This window comes from Hermetia illucens, chromosome 7 (assembly GCF_905115235.1).
Source record: "Hermetia illucens chromosome 7, iHerIll2.2.curated.20191125, whole genome shotgun sequence".
Classification (NCBI taxonomy): domain Eukaryota; kingdom Metazoa; phylum Arthropoda; class Insecta; order Diptera; family Stratiomyidae; genus Hermetia; species Hermetia illucens.
In genome coordinates, this window is record NC_051855.1 from 13,809,813 (window position 1) to 13,827,057 (window position 17,245).

Here is a 17,245-nt window from a genome sequence, read left to right on the forward strand (position 1 = left end):
CGAGTTTTACCTCGTCGCCAATTTGATATACAAGGTGGAGTTTAAAACCTCGGCAGCTCAAGAATTACCCCTATACCGGGGCAAATCGTAACAGAGGCGGGAGCAATGCTTTAGTCATCATCAGATATGTCGCAGACAACTTTTTTTGAGCGTCCACGTTGTTTGCGAACTGGCTGATTTGCGAAAGGCTCCTTCCTCACATTCTTCTTGGACTTTTTTGCTTCCTCTTCCAGCAGTGCATTCATTTCGGTGAAGCCAGTTTTTTATACTTGAAAAATTGACCTTAGGGCGAGAAACCGAAAACCTTCTTGGGACCAAGGTTCTTGACCAGCGCCCCAGTTGCAAAGTAGATCCAAATAGCATCCTTTAATGTTCCATTGTCGTAAAATAAAAAGACAACAAATTCTATTTTTTTTTTCTACTTTATAAGATCATAAATATTTTTTTCTCTACTTAAAACTTGATATATATAAGCTTAATTCAATTTGAGATCGAAATAGTGAAAACTTACTTATTGATGGTTTACTTATTACTTTTTTCTCTTAAACTTTATTTCTTAAATTTGAACATATGTACACACTGAGATTACAACTCGGAACAGCGCTCCGATAAGAAGTTCACACCATCGTTACATTTCTTCGTTTTTTCTCATTGAATGAATGAGCAACGTCCTGTTGTGTTGAGGATATAGAAGGACATGAATTTTTATTATGAAATAGCTTTGTTGGATGCGTAGATGACTGCAATGGCGGACCTTCATTGCGCCGAATGGTACTGTAGGTTGGAGGCTGATGTCGATGTTGTCTGTTGGGTTGGGTCACTGATTCACCATATATCTGATATGAATCTGTGTTTAATGGTAAAGGCGGAATTGGAGGGGCATCATAGTTCGGTGTCAGATGATCTGGACTTTCCAGTAAGTCTCCGATTGGTGAAACACGATATTCATGTTCATGTAAAAGTTGAGATGCAGTCCATGAATCGTAAGGACTGAGCACCCGTCCTTGCCGTGTAAAGGTATTGTTATCATTAGCTGAAATCACACTAACCGTGCCACAAGCAGAGTATAAAGTTGGAGTAAACCGATCAACATAGTCCTTCTTCTGATACTCTGATCCATCTGGGCACAATGGCAATCCAATAACATGATGATCGGGTGGCTCAATGACTGGGTGAACATTCGAGTTCTGATTGAAGTGTTGCTGGCAGTGTTCTTGTTGCTGGAAAATATTATCATCCTGACATAGCGAATCGGTTAAATTTCCTTTATTCGGGCATATTTTGACCGCTTCATTTCGAGGCAAGGACTCAATTTTAGTGGTATGCGCAATATCTGCACTACACAATCCATCTCGTTTGGCTTGCTTACGGCGACGTTTGGTAATGCAATATACAAGATAAAGCACAATAATGATACTAATGAGGAATATGCCAACAGCAATAGCAATAGAGTATTCTTTAATGTTAGTTCTGGTCACCGGACTCTTCCCTGTGGTTGGGTCACTTTCACTTTCGGCTGCGTTTTTCTCTTGATTAATTGATGTTTCAGTTATTTCCGTATCGGGCGTTGTAGGTGAAATTCGATTTGGGATAACAACATGTATTGGATTGGATTCAAGTCCTGGTACGACATCTGTGAATAACGTTGTGAACGGACGTATCGCTATGAATATGGTGGACCCGTAAAGGGCAGGTTCAAGATTTATGTCCAGTATGAAATTCGTTATATCTCCGATAGCATACGGATAAGGAGAAGCATGCGGCCAAATAGAAGCCACTGTGTCGAAGTTATTAACTATATCAAAAAAGTTCAAGGCATAGCGGACCTCATATTTAACGACACTATGACCACCCATGTCTGGGGCAGTCCATGTTAAGCGAACTTTTCCATCTCCAATATACGACCCGGTTAGATCCCCAATTCGACCAACAATTGATTTCAATTCAGTCTCGGACTCATTGCGGTTTACTGTTATTGTAATAGAAGGCAGATGTCGCTGGAATGGTGGTATCTGCTTCGTTTTGATATCTGTTATGACGCTCCCACAGCAAACCATTTTATGGCTTCCTGTTGGAATTATCTCTGAGTTAAGGGGTAGCGCATATGCGGTATTTCCATTGTCATCTACTAAAATGTCGAATCGATACATACCCGGGCCACTTATTGCTGTACTAAAATATCTTGAGTATACGCCGTCGCCTTTTGTTATGTCAGGATCGCCTGAACCAGTATCAAGTAGTTTCAATTTCTCTTCACAATTATTTGTATAGTTACACTGCAAAGTGGGTCTCGTTATTCTTACTTCAACATAAGCTGAATGTACAGGATAGCCACCCCGTTTAACTTCACAGTACAATACGAAAGGTCCTCCAAATTCAGACTTTCGAATCCATGCACGCGTTTGTACAATGGAATTAGTTGTGCTCCTAGGCGTTGCAAGTACTTGAACATAGTGTGGTTGGGGATTCCCATTAAATCGTTCAATTCTGTAGGACCACGGTCCAGTTTGATTTACCGAAGCGATAATAGTAATTTGCTTTACTGGAATGCGTTGATCGCTCCGTGTTCCATATGTGATTCCTCCAGGACTAGTAAGTTTGACATTTTGTATCAGAGGAACCTCAACATTATGCGTGTAAATAAAAAATCCTGACGGGGTACTCATTCCTTCATCAAGGTAAAAGTTTCCACTGATAACCCGACTACTTCGTTTCGAAGAATTGAAATCATTCATCTTATCTATAAGTTCCTTCCGATGAACTTCGACTGGCAGCTTTGATCGAGGTCCTTCGAAGTATTTGCAGCTTACATGGAACAAAATTGTAGTCAGATCAAAATATGTGTTTAGGAAGCTTTTTTCACTATTGTACTTTTGTTCGAGCACAGTGAAGGCTTCACCTCCAGTCAATATTGCTAGTTCATCCATTGGTCGATGTCTTGTTATTGTTGGAAAATTAATTGTAACAAAGCGGGTTCGATTTCCGATGGCCCAATTCACCACAGATTTATAGCTTAGCCGATCATCTATTCCTGGAGCGATAATAAGAAGAACCTCACTTGCAAAACCATTTGTCCGGCGCCGATGTGAAAACAATTTCAAAGCCTCTTTGATAGCGCAGAGGATGCACGCAGACTGAGATGAATCACTTGGAATGTATGGAATAAACGAGGCGATAAGATCACGGTTTTTGGATACATCTAGTCCCATTAGGCCTAAGACTTTATCTACTGAATTTTCATTGGCGAGAACGATACCAACTTCAGTATTTGATTGAAGATCGTAGACAAGCCACTTTCGAATGGCACTTCGTAAAAAACTCCATGATTCTCTCATTAAAATATTCTGGGTCTCATCAATTACAATGATATACCGGGTCAACAATCGCCTTCTATAATTTATAAGTGGACTTATCAGAAATGACTTTACGTTCAATAAACTCTCGTTATTAGGTTTAGTGATAAAATCAGAACTTTTCATTATTATTTCACGAACACTTCGACGACCACATAGCAGATTATGTTTAGTAGGAGCTAATCGATCGTGGTTGCTCTCATCACAAACCTTCTTTATATTATCTGGTTGCGGTAGGAACAATATGCTGGAATCAGCATTAGGATTAACTAATCTTTCCAAGTTTATGGATTGATTGGTTTGATCACAAAAACTAAAAAAATGTTACACATTAGAACCTAGAACAGATTTTCTTTTAAAACAATTCTCACCCATTATCTGTTATCTTTTCATTTGAACAGGCCGTAACATACTGTTTATCGGCTGTATAACAACGTGGATATATAGAATCTGATTCATATCCAATCTCATCAAAAACGCCATAACGATATTTAATCCATTCCTTCAGTAACTCTTTCGAAGCACTAGGCCTATAGAAACTGTTAAAACTAGCGAAAATTTGATCCCCACGTTCTCCACATTTGCCGCTCTGTTGTGTCCAAATTTGATCACCAAATAATAGATGATCCTGTGTTATTGAAATGTCACTAGGATTACCTCGTGATCGATCAATACTGGTATTTGCAGGTAAGCAATAATCGGGCCACGTATGTGGGAGAATAATTGAAAAATTACTAAAATAAACCGTGCGGTCAAGAGCGGTAAGTAGATGGCGTGATGTGGCGCTCAATGTTATCTGGAATTAAAAAAGTAGGAAAAATCCGTTTATATTTATTTAGATAAATACGTTGATTCTAAGTCACCACACTCAGAAAGATAGAATAGCGAAAACATGAATAATACGAGAAAATTTCCGAGGAAATATTCTTTAAAAGAAGAATAATAATAATGGCGATAACAACATGATTTTACTGGATAATGGAAATGAATTTCAAAACCAAGAGCTGGCTGCCTAGACTTTCTTTTAAAGAATCAGAATGTGACCTGCTGTAAGAGATAACTACCATGTTTCCAATATCTAGATAATTTTATTAAGGGTCTATGGTAATCACTGGTTAGCTACTAGCACTCCAACTTATTAAGACAATTTGAGAACTCCACATAAATGGTTGGACTTTACCGCAAATGATTGACTTAAGCTATGGAGGAATTGTATTAGATAAAAGAAAGAAATAGATTAAAGACGAAAAAGTGGAGATAAATCCCTTAGCACGAATCACAAGCAACGCTTTTCATTGCCAGATTAAAAACGGTAGAATCAGATAAGCTCTTACACTCAGAAATCTTTTCAGCACTAAATTCAAATTCAGTTAAATAAACTAAATAGAGCACAGAGCGATTACTTACGATACTTTGAAGGTAGAGGAAGCTCCATGAATGAATCCATGTTTAAATAGCTTACAGTTTAATCTATACTAATCCGCATTTACCTGTACGTTACGCCCTGATGTAAAAAATGATGGATTTTTCTCTAATTTTGGCTATTAAGTAGGGTAAAAGAAAGATAATACAAATTTCGATATTATTACCCATGCATTGGAAATAATTTAGGGAAAACAACATATTTTCTGAATGACTTAGGAAGTCTCATCAAGCGCTGCATTTCTATTCAGGTCCGGGTTTTTTTTTTAAAGTCAGCTTAACGTCTGAAGGCTTTTTTTCGATGAATGTAACAGTTTCCCGGTAAAATCTTTCTATTCTACATGTTATCACTAGAAGTCGGATATGTGGGGTAGAATTAAAATACCTACTTTTCCTAAAAGCATCCTTTTTAAAGTAGGAGCCCTCTGCAGTCCACCACTCACCCCTTACGAATAGAATCTTTTATAGTGCAATCCTCTTGCATAATAGCAGTGCCTCTGAGATGAGATTTCTACTTAGGATGAAGCAAGTGTACTAGCACAGAGTACAGGGAATGAAAGGTGCCCACGTTTTGTGAGGGATGATTAACATAGTACTTTAATGAATTTTAGATCAAGTAGAATTGTTTTTGGTTTTCCTATTTGCACATTGATGCTCTAAAAAATCACTACCTACTAGCTAAACAAAAGAAATTATTTAATGGGAAGACACCTCATTCTGTTTACATATTTTAGCCAAAGGGTTCAGAGATTGTTCTATCTCAAATTTGTATCATTAGTTTTTTCGAGACAAATTATCATTAAAACCCAGTATTGGATGATTTCACATCAAAACTAACAAGGAATGAAAAATTCGACGTTCGTAGCAGCTCTAATATGACTTATAATCCCAAATGAGACCTCAAAGTATGAACGCAGTCAGTGACTCTCCACAAAACAATGGCAATTGCAAACTGTATTCAAATTCGGCATGGGTTTAGATACAAAGACGCTCTTCGTAAGCTCTAAGATGATTGTTGTATTTTTTTTTATTATTGCCCAAATAGCCTTAACCTATGTTCAAACAATGTATCTCTTATTCTATGGAAGTATTCCTACTACTACTATAAAAGTGTGAGAAATTTAGATGGAAGGTAAACCATCTCCACCAAGCAACAACAATAACGACTAAATAAATGAACAATCTAATGACTTGAAGGCTTCACCAAGCATCCAAATACGATCCATGTAGCATTATCGTACTCATAGGCATTCAATTGAAGCTTTAGCATATGAATAAAAAGAAGATACTTGATCTGATGATCACGATGATGGAGACGTGCTCTTCATTACCATTCGATGGTGGGTTTTAGGTGCTAAAAAAACCAAGAAATTAAATACAATAACCGTTTGAATCTTCTGCGCTTGCATGATTCCCAGCACCTTTTTCAAATGCTGTACTTACATCTTCTACTTGATTTCATGGCAAAAAACATGAAAGAAAATGAATGAGTTGTGTGAGAAAATCGATGGGAATTGTTTTTTTTTTTTCAATTCCTCTGTACATTGCACTTGTGGAGAATTTGAAGATACCTTTTTGGTTAATATAGATGACCAAAATTTGAAATTAAAATTAGAATTTTTATTCCGTACAATTGAAACTCTTTCAAATATGTATATTTAGATTGGTCGCACATTAGCTCGAAACGAAAATCAAATTAAAGAAGGGGTGAACTATCTAAGTCGTAAAACTTTTATTAACTGACTTTGTAAGCCATTTTTTTTTAAACCAGGTTGCCACTGGACTAGCAATACAAAGTTAAATAAGATACAGGATCAATGAAGCATAAACCACTCGTATCTCGATTTTTCATCGATAAAACAGTTTTGGGACAAGTTCCAATTATGTATTGTCAGATAACAATATGTTGTTCGCAATAATACTACATACATTTTTTATAGTAACATAAAAAGACAATTGAATTGAAAAATATTAAGGGGACTTTTCACAATTAGCATTTTTTTTTTTTTGATTTTTTTTTTAATTTACTGATTTAGTAAAATATAGACTCAAAAAAACCCTCTCAAATCCCCACGAAATTTTTCAACGAAATACGGACTAGCTTGTCTAAAAATGACATCGAGATAGATGACTCCAGCAGAGAATATACCTTCAAGAGCCGGTAAACAACCCTACCAAAGGAATAAGAGAGGATGAGGTGGTGGTGGATATGAAGAAGAAAGTAGAAGGATTCCCCTTTTTAATCCATTTGAAGAATTATAGCGGTCTTCCCCCTTCAAAAAGGCATGGCACTTTTAGGTGCGTCTTTGCTTAGCTTCATGTCTAAACTATTTTTATGTCAAAACAGTTGGATTTAACTTTGAACCCCAATCCCACAAGAGTAAAGGAGAGAATGAAAGAAAACGCGGGAGATCCACCCTTTCAAGCCCCGTAGGAAAATCGCCCCCTAAATGGATATATAAGATTTGCAAATTCGCGCTGCTCGGAGAAATTAGCTTTCCGAGGGTATGCGTAGGTCCACTGATTGTAAATCGCTCGAAATCACCGATAGCCAAAACAATCTAATTATTGTTAGGAGGTGCTGTTCCTAGCCATATATATTACTGTGACCATCTTTTACTAACCATGGTTCATAAGTTGATTTTTATTTTATTTTCCTCTTGAATTTGGAAGCAATAAAAATAAATAAAAAGGAGATACGATACATAGTGAAAAGTCGAGAGCATATATTTGATAATGGATTTGACCGAGGGTGGTCAAAGATTTAAAGAGCGGTTTTTGTAAGAATATTATTTAGTAGAATTTTAATGTATACCCTTTTTACTAGCGCCAATTAGACTGTATCTTTGCCAAAACTAATAACTTACAGTGTGTTTATTGACATTATAAAAGAAGAAGTGAAGAAGAGTTGTACGAAAGAATGAAAATAACTTTGTTTTGATCCTAATATGTTAAGGAAGTAAAAAAGTCAAAGGTATGCAAATTCCAATAGAAATAGAATTTATTGCAAGTGAGTGGGATGACTTATATTTTTCAAAACGGATACATCTACTTAGTCAAGATACATTTCTGTGTAGTACTAACCTCCAGCATTTTGAGAACTTCCGAACAATTATTTGGTGGTACATTTTCGTCAATTTCAATAGTAATTTCTTCATACGCGGACGCCTCCACGAATGATCTTATATCAATAAATATATTAGCTAGAAGTATCCCGGTAACAATTTTGCTTATACCACAAAATGAAATGGTATTCATCGATTTCATCTTCATTATACGTAAACAAACCACTCTTATTCGACAAAAAACTCAAAATATCTTCAATCAATAAAATCTTCTAGCCGCAAACGGTTGCTATAGCATCAAATTAACAAAAATTGAAACCAGTCTTTTTATAAGCATTTATTTACCCTTTAGTAATGACAAGTTCTAGCACCGAAAGTTAATTACTCTATAAATGAATGAATAGATAAACATCCATATCCAAGCGTGCTGTAATCGCATGGTTGAATGAATTTTAAACTTCCGGTGTGTTGACAATATAGTTGCAGCCCGGCTAACAACAATATAGCCTGACTACCGGAGAGGGAACCTTTGTTTTTATAGACTTTTTTTTATATTCACTGGCAAGAGAAAAAAATTCTCACCGAACCGAAAAACTACTGCTCTCGCTACGTACACTCTATACTGAAAAAAGATTGCCCGCGGTCGCATCGAAAAATTAGAGTTTCACTGCAAGCGCACTAACCATGCACTGGGTTTCAGAAGGTTTGAATCCGCATAGGTAGCATATGTGTACCTGCGACAGGTGCATCTCATTTTTTTTTTGTTGTGTGTATTTTATGTCAAATTTGACTGGTTTTATCCATTTTTAACTATTATATATCCATTATGAGAATTGAGTTTATACACATATTCCACAGCGAAAGTCAATTGGTCACTCGTAACATATATATAGTAATTAATAAGCCACTTTTAGCTTCCCGGCCGTTGAAACGTCTAGTACTTGCACGAATCACAAGCCGAAATCTAACAACAAAGTTATCCTCTCCATCTTCTTTCGTGGCAAATGAACGACTGACCGGTAAACGACCGGTGACGATGACTGACTATGGTAAAGATAGTGTAAACATATAGGGGAAGCCCTTCTACTCTGAAATCTATCATTCTCTTAGGATGAGTAAAAGTAGTTATGTATAATCTCATTATTTTTAAATAAATTATGGACGTCTTAAGCACTCAAATGCAACTCTTTAATTTAACTAGGAATTAATGATAAATGTATCTTTTCAGTCAATATCTGGTGAAGAAATCACTCCGATTTAAATAAAAAAATCCCACAACTCTACACAAACTAACTCAAGCTCACCTAGTTCTAAAAAGTTTGAGAAAATGAACTGACTAGGTTTTGCACTACACTGTTAGGGTTTTGTGTAAAACAAAACCTTGTTAAATTCAGTTTACTGTCTGTCTACCATACCTACTTCTCTTCAAAACTGCTACACCGATTGGAACGGAATTTTGGTGAACATATGGGAACTACCACCCGTACAGTAAGTGATATACATTTTTATGAAGGGTAAAGGGCCCTCATCATACATGCAGAGAGGGGGGATAGTAAACAATTCTTTGTCCTAATGTATCCGTGTGAGGTATCATAGGTTCATATAGGAAGATACTAGTTTTCTCCTTTTCTTGTAACTGTTTTAGATAAATCTCGCTAGTAATGTTGAACTCCTGGTGTACAGCGTATGAAGTTGACTATTATCAATACAGTACATTCTTGGTTTTGAAAAATGGTACCCAATTGATTTTTTAACTATGTATATACAATATAAGTGGAACCATTATGTAATCAGTTACACACAAAGGGAAACACAAAACCTTTCATATCTGAAGGGTTCAACTTCCGGTTTCCCGAGTTGTTTACTCATGTACTACATATGGTAATGTAACCGACCAGCAGCAAAACTTTGAATAGCGTGAATGATTTGCATCTATGAATTCCAGTGTATAAAACTTCATTTAAATAATGACGACAAAATTATATTTTCCTTTATACAGTGGAATCCTCATATTTCGTATCCCCATTATTCGTATTTGCAGTTAATCCGTACAAAGCTGACTGTCCTTGGAAAAAATCCCGATAAGTCCTATAAAACCAATGCATTTAGACTCCTCGGTAAATTGTATTATTTTTATGCTCAAGGTCGCTTAAAAGTTTTATAATTCGTATCTTCAGCTCAAAGGCGGATGAAAGGGAAACTGTATTTATAAACGCAACTGGTCTAATATCTCTATGTGGAAACAGATACCATACATGCAGATCGGATGCGGTGAACTTAAGAAGACTTTCAGCTGACAAAAGCGGAAGGTGCTGCGAAAGAAGGCAAAGCTGCTGAATTTTCCTTCAATACTTGCTTGCTTACCCTATGATTCTTTGTGTCCTCCGCCGACACAAGAACAAGGGGATTCGCCAGGGTGTGCAGAATCAAGTGGCCTTGAATTTTTAATAGATTGTGGTATGAAAGCTCAACATATTTGTTGCGGTGCCACTCCCCCAATGCAATTCTAGCGGAGAGAAGATCTGCAATGAAAGCGAAAATTGAGTTCTCTGCAAGGATCGTGTTGCTTTTGGTGAAAGCGTTACACACACTGTGGGTTCGGGGTCGCCTCCAATCTTTGGGGCGGAACTAGAGCGAGATAGGAGGCTACTAGCATCCTACAAATTAACATGCACCGGAGTGCAATCACTCATCAGTTGGTAGCGTAGTTCGCTGCGGAGGGAAAAGCGAATCTAGTGCTAATCAGCGAGCAATACCGGAACAGGGACCCGGCTTCGTGGCATCTCGACTTATCGAGTACCGTCGCCATCTGAGTTGGGGACGGCGTTCGACTTCCTGTTCTTGCCCACGGCCGAGGGATAACATTTGTTAGTATTTACTTGATGCCGAGTGAGATGATGCCCGACTTTCGGCATCAGCTTGATATTCTGGAGGACGCCGTTTCGGGCACGGAGAGGCGAATGCTGCTGGGTGGTGACTTTATTCAACCAGAATTGAGAGCAAAACGTAGGCTGAAAATGGCAGCGAGAACCGTCTCTAAACGGGCCGTAATGGTGGTCCGCGTTGTCATCTTTGCTAAGGAACGTTAAGCTGCCTACAGCGCAAGAGTGAAGATTTCAGAGGGATACTTGCCCGTGAAGAACATCAATGCACACTTACCGAGTGGCAAATCTCTTGGCAATATGAGCCAACAGGCAACTGGACTGTGCGATTCATCGATATTTTAGATCCCTGGCGCATAGCGAGATTGATTACTTATTTTATTCAATTTCTAAGTGGACATGAACGTTTTCAGTCTTACCTGCACAAGATTAGAAAGGCACAATATCCTGATTGTGCGTTCTGCAATGGAGTGAGGGACGATGCCGAACACACCTTTTCCTCTTGTGAAAGGTGGGACGGCTTTCGTCAGCAGCTTTACGCAGATACAGAGGAGCTCTCTACAGACAACACTGTCAGAGAGATGATGAAGAGCGGTTGCAGATGGAGTCGTGTTGTGCGTTATGTCCAGGCTCCGCTTTTGCGAAAAGAATTGAACTCGACCGACGGGGGGACCAGATGGCAAGGGATTTCCTGAACTAACAACTCCCTTCTCTCCTCCCCTGGCTTGAAGACTCCCAAAACCAGGAGTAAGATGTCAAACGGTTTCAGATTACTTCTCTGATGATAGGGAGGTGTTTACTTGGTAGTCCGATGGTGTACGGTTGCAGGAGTCCGACGCTCTGTGCGTAAATGCGTTCACCCAGTATCAGTAAGATCAGTTTCGAGCACTAATCAATATTTCCATCGTATGCGCATGCTAAGAGGAATAATAAAACTCGGCGATATTGTAACATAGTTCCATTTACTTATACAGACAATATACAATATATATACATACATATATATATATATATGCTTGCTCCATTCGTTAAGCTTGCAAGAGTGTTACACTACTCACTTGTGAACATTTGCTAATAAATACGAATGTTTCTAATAAGATATGATTTTAAACACAATAAGGAGGGAAGGGAAGAAAAGGAAAACATTGATTTTATTTATCAAGAATATGAAAAATCAATTCAAAAATAATTGGCTTGCCGATTCCGTGTAAACTTGTCCCAAGCCGATGAAGAGTTGGAATCAGCTCGTTGTCTAGAGCATTCATATATAATGGTGGTAACTTGGAATTCAGTGAGCCAGTTTCATAACAAACCTGAGGGATGAAAAACGAGTAAAAGAATATTGTAAGCACTTCAAACTTTTGGCAAGATAGACGTTAAGAATAAATGTACATTATCCTGGTGTAGCGTTACACGTAATCCTATCCTAACACAGCCACTAGCCGCCAAAAGATCCAAGAAAGAGACTAGCGCACTCGACGCACTTTTGGCTATTTGTTCAGAAATTTTCTGAACATCGATTGTATCCTTATCATGCGGTGATTCGTCGTCCATCTAAATAGAGGACTTAGAAGTCAAATGATTACGAAAGTAAGTCTGCAATCTTACTTGAATTATAAACACTTCTGTCCATCGTAGGATGTGGCTGGCATTGGAGTGATTCAACCCAGAATGAACACGTATGCTAGGAATACCATCCATTTTCCTACCATCGATCGGTGATTTCACACTGTCAAAAAACAATTAGATTTTGTCCTACACCTAACATAGCTACGAGATTGTATACCCTATGTTAAACTCTTTATCATCATCTGTCCATAGTATGTTGACAGTCTCTGTTTGTGATTCGTCGGCATCGACAGGACCGCAAACAATCTCAACATCTGTCCTATTCTGTAAAGCAGTTCTGACTAGAGCCATTTTTGCGGGCAATATTTGAACCATAAGACCATCCTCAACTATGCTGCACTTTCCCTGCAGCCCGCTAGATGATTTTAAGGCACCATTGAGTACTAGGAAACTAGCACCGGTTACTGTTCCAGTCGATTGGTAATAATTATGAAAAATATAATGAATTCCGAATGAAAATTGAACCGTACCCTATACCTTTTCTTGGCTGCCCCTGGATATTAATAGCTTGGGTGGAGTACGTGTGTGACTCTGCGCAATTAGATTCCATATTCTGAATACATACCAAGTGGCCATCTGCTTTTTTTCGACAGGTTGCCACCAAGAGCCAGGATATGATCACTTGAATTGTTTAGTGCCTTAAGGATTTGATCATGTCGGTTTTTTGGTATCAACACATTAGTTTTTCGATCCTCCATATGAATATACATTCCACGAATGGTACCTAGAGTGTAGGAGTAGTTTCGAAAGTCCTGCAAACCAAAAAAGGAATTTGGAAAACTATCTCAAACTATTACAATCTCTTATGGAATATACCGCTAGAAAATTGATGATTGTCTGGGCTATTTCACCATAAACAGGATCACGGAACGGTACTGACACATGCGGACTCGGATAGTATCTAAATTGCGCTCCAAGCCTGAGCATCAATCTTAAGGGAAACACTCGCGCCCATGGAATTTCCCATTTATGTATCAAAATACCTATAAGGAATGGAGCGTCTGGCAAACAAAGTTCCAAAAGACATTGAAATGTTGGCCTTATGTAGAGAAAGCCACCATGATCACGGGATCCTAGAAAATACTGTGAATTGGGCATTGAAAACCCTAGTTCGCTAACTGTTCGACCCCTATGGGCTTGACAATAGATTAAATTCAAGTGAACAAAGATATCCTTAGGCACAAGTCTATTTTGAGGATTCGTCGAAGTTTCATCATATTCCAGAAGAATTACAATTTCATCTTGACCGACGTGATGCATTCCTCGACTGGTGAAGTTCATAACTGTTTTGTTGACGCAGCATTTTACTATATAGTAAAAAAAAAGAGTGAATTCACTTATTTTCAATTTGAGTGGAAGTTTCTTGACTTACGCTTTGTGATTTTAACAAAAACATATAAATTTCTCTGGATTGCGAATTGTAGGGTTTCTGATTTGAGGCGTGATATAAGCTCAGCATCGTTTGCCACGTCAATCAGCTCCGTTTCAGTGATATTTTTCGTATAAATTGGCGGTAATCCGTTTGGAGTTTCTGGGATATATGATTCAGATTCTTGAAACTTGGTAGCAGGCCGTTTAGAACGGGAGGAACTCGCATGACCGTGATAGGGAGGTGAACTTAGACCTGGAAATCATTCAATAGTTTCTATTTTTTTAAGGGACACACAGGAGCTAATTTTTCACCTGATGGGGTGTGTGATTTTCTGCTGTTGTTATTTCCTGACTTTCTACTGCTGCTACTGCTTTCACCCTTGTCGTCCCAGGTATCATCTAATTCAGCTAGATCACATCCAGGTCGAATTCCATCACTAAATATCACGTTTTTGTCTTTTCGATTATTTTTTGGCGGAACACCTTCTCGCTTTAGAACACCGACAGGAACCATCACCGATATAGGATTGGAGGAAGCGATTGCGTCTGTAACCTGCTGGTGGGGTGGGATTACCGAACAATATTCCATCGGGTTGTTCGGATTCGGTGATCGATTCAGTGCAGCATTTTCGTTTATATTCATATTAACTTGCCCCAATTCGTTGGAACCTGTGGTCCGTTCTCGTAGGATAAGATGGCATTGAACACAGACGCGAACTTCAATGTCCCCAAGGAACTCAAGTTTAGCCTTTTGAGAACAGCACGTGGAACAAAGGACAAGACCACAAGCACGACAGTGGTGACGCCGTTTTATTAAGGAAAACTTTATTTGACATTGCATACATGCTGGAGCTTCACTATCGGGTATCCAAAACGGTGGCACTTTACCCAATTTAGAGTCACCACTGAATCCTGTAGCTTGAATAGGAGTTGACGCCATGATCTCGCTTTCGGAGACTTGGCCGGAAGTTTGGGGGGACAGGTCGTCTGAACTTGAATTTGACACAGTATTGCGATCGTTGTCTAAAACAGATGCAGGAGGTGTCTGGCCTGCCGTCGAAATTACATTGATCGATTGTGCAGGAATGTCGAGGGAATTTGGACGATGTTGATTGACCTTTGTTGTTTGATCTGTATCCAAATTGCTTTCTTGATTTTCACATGTAAAATTGCAAATTTCTTGGTGACATTCTGTTGTTGTAAGAGTGTCGCTTGTTGCTAGTCCCTCGTAGTTGCCGGTCTGAACAGCTGGTGGTTCATTTTCAAAATCAGTTTGAATACGGGATTCTGCAAATTCGATGGTAGATGCCTGGGAGAAGTTATCCATGTTAGCAATGTTATCGTTGCCATGACTATCTTCATCAGTAGTGGCTTTTGATGTTCGGTCTACAGGAGGAACGCACATGGAGGCTGAAGCGACGTCGCTTTTATCCAACGTATCGAGTACTTCGTTTTGTGTTGTTTCACGTTCGAACTCAGACGTTTTGGCGGAATTAAAAATCTGCAGATCGCTATCAATTTCTTGTAAAATGCTATCCAATTCAGTATCTGATATTTCATCCATTGTTGAACCAAATCCAATTACAGCCGGTTGATCTATTGCCTGAGATTCTCGTGGTGAGTTTGTAGGATTTAACCTTTCATCTGGTTGCACAAAGTTTACTTCTTGTTCGGGGGTATTAATTGCAGTTGGATGATGGTCAATGATGTTTTCAGTGTGGCTTTTTTCTGCTTCCTCGGAAACGATTTCTTCACTATCTTTCGGAGTGGATGAAGGTGCAGAGTTCAATGCATCCAGTTTATATAAATCATTGCTTAGGCCAGGGAAAGATGAAGAAGTGTTCTCGTTGTAAAAACATGATGATATCGATGACAATCCAAGTTCACAGCTATTTTCATCAAGACCTTTGGTGTTTCTAGATCCTTGATATGTGTTAATATCTGGTTCGATTTCGCCCTCTGGGTCAGTTACTGCGCCTGAGGAGTGAGAATCCACATCGCTACGTTCTGCAATCTTTTCGGGTTTGGCAGGGGAATCATCGTCCTGTTCCTGGTCGTTTTTTGAATTGCAAAATTCATCTTCGGGAGTGAATGATTTAGATGAATCACTTGACGAACCTGGCGATGGACCAGAGGAAAAAGATGAGGGTGATGAGGTTGTAATTGAACTAGCGGATGTTATTCCACCGCAATTTTCGTCTTCTGGGAAGCAATCAGTACATTCTTCATCATCGTCATTATCACCGTGAGGTTGTTTTTCTTGGATTTGGGGTGGAATCTGTGTAGTTTCTTGATGAGAATCACCTAGTTCTTGCTCCTGTTTACGTGGTGTTCCGGCGCGGATGATATGTTCAATATCAACGTTTACATATTCATGAAGGCAACTGAAAACATTGGTTATATTTACAAAACTTTTTGACTTGGTGGGTTTCTCGTTGTTGTTATTGGCCTCTATTGTGGAAACCACTGGAAAAGGTTCGAATGCCTGTTGAACTTGCGGCTGTGGTTGTTCAGTTTCTTCAGGGCAAACTTTAGTTTTGACGGAATGTCTAGCCGGAGTTTTGAACTTCGTCTCGTCCTCATTCAGTTCCAAATCATCTAGGACTTTATCGATATCAACCAAATCCATTTTGAAATTCTCGTGATACCTCACGAGCTATCGAGATTATATGCTTTCATTCAAATTTATTTTCCTCACTCCAGCATTGCATTACCTAAGCCTTAAGAAAAGACCCAGCTTTCACCCTTAGAACAGCAAGAATGATTCAGATTCAGCAGAATAGATAAAACGAATAGAATGACGACAATTATGCTACGTAATGCTTAGGGAGAAATATTACAACAGTGGTGAAGGCTAAACAACGTCTCAAAAATATCCTTTCCTCACGGACTGGGAGAATAGTTATATTTTCACTGTGACATTTGTGCAGTCCACTTTCACGTATGTTAAAAATCTTCAACTATGTCAACAGAACTTTCACAACACACCAAGCTAGACCGATTAGCGACAAGTTTCACTTATTTTCAAAATCGAGAAGTGGAACCTTCAAATAGGTTCGTCATGTAAAGGTTATTCCTATTGCAACTTGAATTTTGTTTTCATCGTAAATCCCTTCCTAGGATGACAGCCAAATCATGGGTTCGCAGTTCGTTGCAAGTGCAATTGCTTGTATGGAGGAGAAACAAGAAAGTGTTACCAACACTGCTATTTTGGTTAATAATATATATTGTTAGCCCGTATATAACCGAAAATAGATCCATTAGATCAATGCATATTCATATCAATTTATATCTAATCTTCTCTTTAAATCAGGGTATAAATCTCGGGCGAGTGGCAATGCTGACCCCATTGCCTCCTACAGGGTACTGCTACCCTATACTGTACCGTTACGATCTTGAATGACGTGCTCTAACACACTTCAAGGCTCTGATCCAATTGGATTGTTGCGCCAACGATTATTATTATTATTATTTCCAGCAACAGCTTCATCGATTGAAAACGACCAAACTCTCCAATGTATCT

At 38.6% G+C, this 17,245-nt stretch overlaps 2 protein-coding genes across 2 annotated transcripts; both read right to left on the reverse strand.

Moving 5' to 3' along the window:
• Positions 1-403: 403 nt before the first annotated feature.
• On the reverse strand, positions 404-9,121 carry LOC119660739 (calcium-activated chloride channel regulator 1-like). Its single transcript, XM_038069439.1, has 3 exons — positions 7,860-9,121; positions 3,725-4,149; positions 404-3,666 (listed from the first exon to the last, which is right to left on the reverse strand). Exons 1-3 carry the CDS (start codon positions 8,046-8,048, stop codon positions 618-620), a joined length of 3,663 nt encoding a protein of 1,220 aa, XP_037925367.1. The 5' UTR covers positions 8,049-9,121; the 3' UTR covers positions 404-617.
• A 2,544-nt stretch (positions 9,122-11,665) lies between these two features.
• LOC119660738 (zinc finger FYVE domain-containing protein 9) lies at positions 11,666-17,222 on the reverse strand. Its single transcript, XM_038069438.1, is given in 9 exon segments — positions 11,666-12,035; positions 12,115-12,276; positions 12,331-12,451; positions 12,509-12,755; positions 12,829-12,937; positions 12,939-13,103; positions 13,168-13,658; positions 13,724-13,975; positions 14,035-17,222. Coding segments are annotated over 9 exon segments (4,026 nt in total). The 5' UTR covers positions 16,352-17,222; the 3' UTR covers positions 11,666-11,873.
• Positions 17,223-17,245: the final 23 nt, after the last annotated feature.